This window comes from Habropoda laboriosa, unplaced genomic scaffold, assembly GCF_001263275.1.
Source record: "Habropoda laboriosa isolate 0110345459 unplaced genomic scaffold, ASM126327v1 scaffold257, whole genome shotgun sequence".
NCBI classification, from domain to species: domain Eukaryota; kingdom Metazoa; phylum Arthropoda; class Insecta; order Hymenoptera; family Apidae; genus Habropoda; species Habropoda laboriosa.
The window spans coordinates 245,764-253,249 of record NW_017100369.1 but is presented as its reverse complement, the minus strand read 5'-3'; the positions used below and the strand labels follow the sequence as shown (position 1 = coordinate 253,249).

Here is a 7,486-nt window from a genome sequence, read left to right as displayed (position 1 = left end):
ATAAAACGAATATGTATATAATATTACAATAAAAAAAAAAGTTATATACATATACATATAAGTAACAGTTATCATGTATGAACAGAACACATTTCGTAATATTCAAAATAGTGCGCGAAAGCATCGAACGTCTTTTGAAATGTGTAAACTACTCCGTGATACTAAAAAACCAACAGATGTTAAAAAGCAATGTGTACAATTTTTATTATACTAAAGTTCTAAACGAAAGATTGAAAATATTACAAAATATTTTACAAATGTAGTATTTTCCTGCTCTCTTTAAAGATTAACGTTGCAAAATGAAATTTTCCTTGTTGATAGAACTTCAACTAACAGTTGTTTCGGATTATCTTTTAATCAATGTTGAGAATCAACAAGTTATCAATATATAAATGTTCAGTAACTTGTTTTCAATTAAATAAAACTAATGAACAATATTTATTTTATTATTACTTTTAGAAATATTGGTGGAAAGCCGCAACTTGTATGAGGAAACGAGTCAGTACCATTTGTAATAGTCATCAGATTTATTTACATGTTATAGATTTTATTACTATTGTTACTCACCCATTTTTTTGATTTGAATTTTGAAACACAAGCAGAACCTAAGGCACCCTTGCCTCCATATACAAAAACACGTCCAAGTATCGCCTCCATTGTTCGATAAATGAAGCAACTTCGCGAAATAGGTTTCGGGAGTTACGACTACATACGGAAGAGTACGAAGTCATACGAGAGTCTTTCGGAAATGTTCGTAAAAGGAGTGCTAGATTGCCAAATTTCGTCACAAACTATGAAAATAGATTGTCAATCGAGTAGCTAAAATTGTGTTGGTGAATGATTTCGAATGTCTCTTAATGCAATATGTGCACTATTTTAAATTTTATACGTAATAACTAACATTAACAGTATTAAAATGCTTATTGATTTAACACAGAGTCGTGTAATTTATTTCATACATATTTTCCGTGACATTAGAAACGTACTATAAATAATGTTAGTACTTTCAAATACAACATATATAATAAGATTATTTAGTGTATTTGAATATTTCTCATACTATGTCATTTTTATAAGATATTTTACTGAATAGATAACTAAATGAAGTTGACTTAGTTTATATAAAATGAATGTTTAATAAGCAATCAGATTTATGACATTTGAATTTCCCACGTATGTTTATTAAGAACGTGGCAACGCCGCAATGACAGAGACCCTGCCCGCAACATTCTCCGGGAGCGTAGATCTAGTGTGACGTCACGGTAGCCTAGTTGGGTTAGGTTTTACGCTGGAAATTCTAACGAAAAATTTTTTGTTTGACGATTAATGTTTTTCCCATTGTATCTGCTGCACTGAGCGACGTGAAGAGCTAACGCAGTGGCGAGCAGTAATCGTATTTCGTAAACCGTTCGATCGCGAGACTTCGCGTTATCGGCGTATATGAGATTTTAAACGGAAAATGAATCTACATGAAGGTACGTACGTGTGCGCTGTTTCTGACTAGCAAGTCAGCCTCCACTTCGCATGCTAAATTTATTTTATGTTGATGGTAAAATTGTTGGATTATGGGGCATTTGGGGATATGCATAAAAAGTTTGTGCAAACTCATCGTCGAGGTTACGAAATCGACAATGTATGAGATTTTTCGTAAGACATTTCTTGTAAGCTCTGTACCAAAGGGTCTAATGTCAGAGGCCAGATGGCAGCACTTATAAAAAAATTTACTCCAATTTCTGTAGGTTTACAATGTTCTTTGATGATTTTACTAAAATTTTTGCAATGTCATCATCTTTTACTAGGTTGATCATATGAAATGAATAAAATTCAGGGACAATATTTGTTGGTCAACTGTCAGGATGCTCTGCCAAATGACTCCTTTAAAATTGGTTTTCTTGTTCAATCCCCTTCTCTTTCTTATAATGTTAAACCTGTAAAACATATTGAAACATATTTCTCTTATTCTGTATGTTCGAATTAGTCTTTTTATTGACCTTTTCTAACTTTCACATCTGTATTCTTTAAATAACTGCATTGTTTATTACATTGTAATAATATAATGTTAACATCAAACAATGCAATTGTATTGGATTTTTAGACTTAAATGTCATAATGATATTAGCAGAGTTAAAAATGTACATTGTTTGATATGTAAATAAAGTTGGTATATGTACCTTTTTTTATTTGTATTGTATCTGCACATGTTACATAATTAAAATTAAAAATATTGTATTGAAGTTCAAAAATGTTATCACTAACTATTAACATGTGCATATATGTTAATCTTAATGATACCATTACCATAAAAGTGATACCATATTCAACTTATTGTATTTCTTAAATTATTTATTTATGTACATATATTTCTAAATGTTATACTTCTTTATGTATACATATGTACAATTTGTAACATTTAATAAACAATAGAAAATATAAAGATATCAACTAAGAAACCTTTGTATAATAAGTTGTGTTATGGTTCTAAAAATAATTACTTCTGGGATAGAAACGAAGGGCTAGGCTTGAAACAATGCACTTAACTATAGAGAGATTACATGCTTGTTATGTACATGATTGTAATGCACATGGTTGTAATGCACATTGTTGTAATATAATTTTGTTATTTTACTTATTTATATTTTCTTTCATTCCAATTTATTTACTAATAAATCATAATATTGCATGCACTTGTTTATATAAAAAGTATATAGCATAATATTTTTATTGCAAAAACTATGTGCATTTAAAGTAGGCTTAAATAAGATACTTTTTATAGATCTAGTTCAAGGTTATTGCATGTGTATGTATATGTGAAAGACATATAAATATCTTTTGTAGGAACAACTGCATTTTTCTTGAATGTTTTTGTAAATATATACCTCATGTAATGCTCTTTGTTTGTATGTTGTTTATTTAGCATTAATGTTAGATTCAATTTAATATTATTATTGTAAAATATTAGATAGTATATGACTGTGTTTATTACAGGGGTAAGTTGTGACTCCTGCTTAAAGGGGAATTTTCGGGGTCGCAGATACAAGTGCCTCGTGTGCTACGATTATGATTTGTGTGCCAGCTGTTACGAAGGAGGTGCCAGTACTACACGTCACCACACTGATCATCCTATGCAGTGTATACTTACTAGATCTGACTTTGGTAAATCAATCATTAGATCCTATGTGTAATGATTATTTTAGGTGGATAATTGTAATAACTAATGTATCAACTTATTATATTATAGAATTATATTATGGTGGAGAAGCAGTAAGTATAGAGCAGCCACAATCCTTAACTTGTCCTTATTGTACAAGAATGGGTTTTACTGAGGCTGCACTGCAAGAACATGTTGCTGCAGATCATTCGGACACTTCATTTGAAGTTGTATGTATACTGTAATATGATAAAACTATAAAAATATTTGTAATACTATCTTATGAAGAAAATTTATAAATTTAAAATTCTACTGTAGGTTTGTCCAGTGTGTGCATCTGTCCCAGGAGGGGATCCTAATAACTTGACTGATGATTTTGCGGGTCATTTAAGTATGGAGCATCGTAGTGGACCAAGAGATTTGATCTCTTTTCTAGATGAACCATCTTCTAGTAGATATAATGGTAGACGGATAACACATACACCCAGAGTTGTTGGTGGGCCCCGACCTCGCAGGTATATATACTTGCAATATACGCATTACATTAAATAATTGCAGGAAACATTAAAACGTCTTTTACAAACATGATATTATGTGTTTAGATAGACAAGAAAACAATTATTTTTTAATTCAAAATAGTATTAACTGTGTTTGAGTGCAATCTCAATAATCTATTGCTAAAAAATGTTGCTAATATTAGTTATCATGATCTGTATTTGTGTATCAGTATAATTATAAAGTAATATATTTGTATGCATGTAATTTTATTTAGTATCATTTTCTTACATTTTTTATAACATTAGTCATTATCATTATTTGTTTATTAAAATATAATACAACATTCATGTCTGCATACGTTGTTTAAAAAAAAAAAAGATGCATTTTATTTGCAAAATGCCTGAAAAGACCGCCAAGCAAGGCTTCAGCTTCAGCTCATCATCATCTCACCTTAGATAATGTTCATTGGCGTGTCATTGGACCTGCAGGTCCAATATGCATTTCAGTTCATCCGGAGGATTGAGTCCAAGTAATCGGGAAGGTATAGATCCAATTGCAGAATTACTTTCTCAATTATCCGGTGTTCGTAGAAGTGGTGGAGGAACTGGTCAGAGTTCGTCAGCACCATCACAATTACAACATTTGCAAATGCAGCTACACTTGGAGCGACAACACGTTAGAGTATGTATAGCTTAATATTTTCAAAAATTTTTAGTAGAACAGTCTTAACAAACTGACAATAAAAAAATTATTTTAAAGTTGATTGTATTTTTAATGAATATATAAATTGAAGTGAAATGTATTTAAATTGAAATATATTTTCAGGCTGCTAGACAACAATTGGAGCGGTTACCTAGGAGGCAGACTCAGGTCCTTGGTTCTGCAAGTTGTGGAGGATTTATTACTGGAAGTGGTCATTCTACTACTATGACCAGTGTGGTAGCAAATAGTACGAGTAGTAACAATAATGCAACTAATGTGGCGAACCCGTCCGGCGTATCATCTACCAGTTCACAGAACTATATGTTTCTGTTGCCAAAGTATGTCTTATTTATTAATATTTATACATGTAATAACGTATTTAAAAATGTTCAAAAATATGTTCGAAGTGTTGATTTTTAACCGGTGATGTTCGAGTATTTTTTTAAATATACCTTCATGCGACACACACACACACACACACGCGCGCGCGCGTTTATCCGTCTTTTGTTTGAAACATGCAAAACTGCATGTCATGATCAGTGTGTGGGCTGCCAAAAGTTATATTTTAAGATGATTCCATGGAAGTATGGAAAATGAATTTGTTTAGTTTTTAAAAAAGACAACAAGCTTGTATATTTACCATTCATCGTTTCTCTCAAGTAACACACTTATTACAATTTGATATTTTTCCTCTTTTTCAGATGTATTACCAATACCCTCTCTGACAAACAGTTGCAAAATATTGAACGTGAAAGTGCAAATAGGAGCCTCTTTACGCGCGAACTTATTCTTGGAACGCTTTCTCCAATATTGCCAGAGTTGACAGAGCAGCAATCCGGAGCGCAAACTCCAGTATCAAGTGCAACTACTGCCACAACCAGTCCTGAAACACCAAATGCTAATACTTCCACAATTTCTACGAAAAAATTAAACGTAACTCAAGAAGCAAAAAGGGATCAAACAATGAGTAAACACGTAACGCAAACGTCTACGCAACAATCGCATACTGTTCAGACAACTACTGCTGGCAGTGTGGGGACAGGTCTTCAAAGTCAAGGGTTGCCTCCAAATTCTAATAACCTCGCGTCACAAAATACACCTATGGTTCAAACATTGATGCATAGTGTGTTACCTCAGTCATTGGTAAGTATATTCCTCTGAATATATATGTATAGAATTCTTAATTTTCAAATACATTCAAGTATCACAAGTAAAAGTATAGAGAACAGAAACGTAATGAATATAATTCAGTATTTGTAACTTGGTTGTACAGGTACTGCAGGAATCACTGTCGCTATCAATTAGTAGAACTATCAGGGAACCGATAGTAACTCCGGCACCAGCGTACCTTAGAGGTGGAGTTGGTCCAGTTGCCGTAACAGGTCCTTCACGTAGGAAGCCGGTTAGGGCTGTAGATGGCAGAAACCAATCTACGGAACCTCCGCCCCCACACTAACCCTTCTTCAAATGCCCTCCTCCTCACCCTCCCTATCTAAATCACTTTTCAAACTCTAATCTCGCCATCTTTTGTCGTTACGTGACATGGAACAAGGGCAAGGGCTGATTCGCCGACATATGCAAATAATGTAAATAACTCACTTCTTGCAGTCATATACACTCCTCGTACACACTTCTCAGTGAGTCTTGCCACGTTCTACATCGATTTATTATATCCACAATACAATAAGTTGATCGAGGATAGAGACTGGCAGGTGAAAAACAAAAAAAAAAACAAAAATATGATACAACAAAAAAGTAATTCTATATATTAGCGTTCCATGTTTTGGTGGCTGTATGGGTTTGTTTAGAACACAAAGTTAGATCAATAAAATACTCAGTCTTGTTTAACGCAGAAAATCACGGGAATGTAGAGACGATTTCACAAAGCGCACTGCCCGTCATACGCACCAGTTTATCATGCTCGATTTAAACTGGTTAAATTTCACTTCTGGTTGTCTCGTACGTTTCGTAAAATTTTTTCAAAAAATGATTAGCCATATTAACGCCTTGCGTGTGTTATTTTCTTTCTTTTTTTTTTTTTTAAATACGTTTTACGCGAAGAAACTTACAAAAATTTGCCTGGGTTGGTCCGTTTACATATTAAGTCTTAATCGTCGGACAATTATTTTAAGGCAACCACTGACTAACAGTTTTTAATCTACCATTGCTTTATGAAATTACACGTGCATTGATGTTTTCTTAGATATATAGATATATATAAAAGAAAAGGAACAAGTTTTAAGCAGTCAACCATGCAAGTTTCGAATCATTTCAGAACTAGTAATTAGAGAGAGAAAAAAACATTACGTTGGCGGACCATCCCTTGATGTGTTACAGTTGCTCAGCGATCGGTGTTTTAAAATGGAGAGATTAGACTGGGTGTTGTTAACGAAAAAAAAATTTACATCTGAATGCTTTTCCCATCGAGATACAATTACTAGTTACTTCGAGTATTTGTTACAAGCTTTATCTTTTTTTTGTTGGTGCTTTGAATTTCTGCATATATTGCACTATCATGTTTTTAAGGATATCACGTGAGTTTTCTTTCTTTTTCTTCTTTTTTTTTTAATAATTTGTTTTTGTTTTTTTTTTTTAATGATTGTTTACAAATCTAATCGCTCCATTTTACGATGTGAAACGAAACAAGTATTTTGTATGTGTGTTTGTTTTTCTCTCATCTCGGTAATGGAAGCTTTACTGAATTTCGGTTGAACACGTAAAGGGATTTCGTATGTTTGTCGCGTCGAACACGAAAAGACGGGGATGTTTGTAATTTCGTTTCTTCGAATTGAAGCTTACAATATAAATAAGTTGATGTTTGATTTCACGAAAAGAGGAAAAAAAGAAAAGAAGGATGCGTCGGGGAAAACAATGCGCAAAAAAAAAAAAAAAATAAGCAAAGAACGAATACGTGCGTATGACGCATGCAAAATGCCATTCGATTATTATTGCGACGATTCTACTGAAAGTAGGAATGTGCAAAAAACGTGCGCGCTCTCGTAGAGGGCGATCGAGCGGGGATTCAATTAATTTTCTCACACGAAATTGATAAAAAACTTTCGAACGCCCTGATTTTTTTTTCTTTTTCTTCTACTATCTCTTCTTTTTGCCCTTCAGATTTCACGTTTATCATTCTGT

The 7,486-nt window shown here is 33.0% G+C and overlaps 2 protein-coding genes across 3 annotated transcripts in view; one reads left to right on the top strand and one right to left on the bottom strand.

Annotated features, from left to right (window-relative positions):
- The window catches only part of LOC108574801 (dihydropteridine reductase), a 1,946-nt gene extending 1,246 nt beyond the window's left edge, over positions 1-700 (bottom strand). Inside the window, exon 1 of the mRNA XM_017937445.1 lies at positions 568-700. Coding sequence (XP_017792934.1) covers positions 568-657 — 90 coding nt within the window. The 5' untranslated portion in view covers positions 658-700. The remainder of the gene's footprint in view (positions 1-567) is intronic.
- A 576-nt stretch (positions 701-1,276) lies between these two features.
- LOC108574813 (E3 ubiquitin-protein ligase KCMF1-like) lies at positions 1,277-5,804 on the top strand. 2 transcript variants are annotated; one of them, XM_017937460.1, is made up of 8 exons: positions 1,277-1,475; positions 2,986-3,153; positions 3,239-3,378; positions 3,467-3,663; positions 4,153-4,327; positions 4,472-4,686; positions 5,050-5,491; positions 5,622-5,804. In XM_017937460.1, the coding sequence occupies exons 1-8, from the start codon at positions 1,460-1,462 to the stop codon at positions 5,802-5,804; spliced, it is 1,536 nt and encodes a 511-aa protein (XP_017792949.1). In that variant the 5' UTR covers positions 1,277-1,459. The 2 variants fall into 2 exon arrangements, with proteins under 2 accessions (XP_017792949.1, XP_017792948.1); XM_017937459.1 differs by having other exon boundaries at positions 4,135-4,327.
- Positions 5,805-7,486: the final 1,682 nt, after the last annotated feature.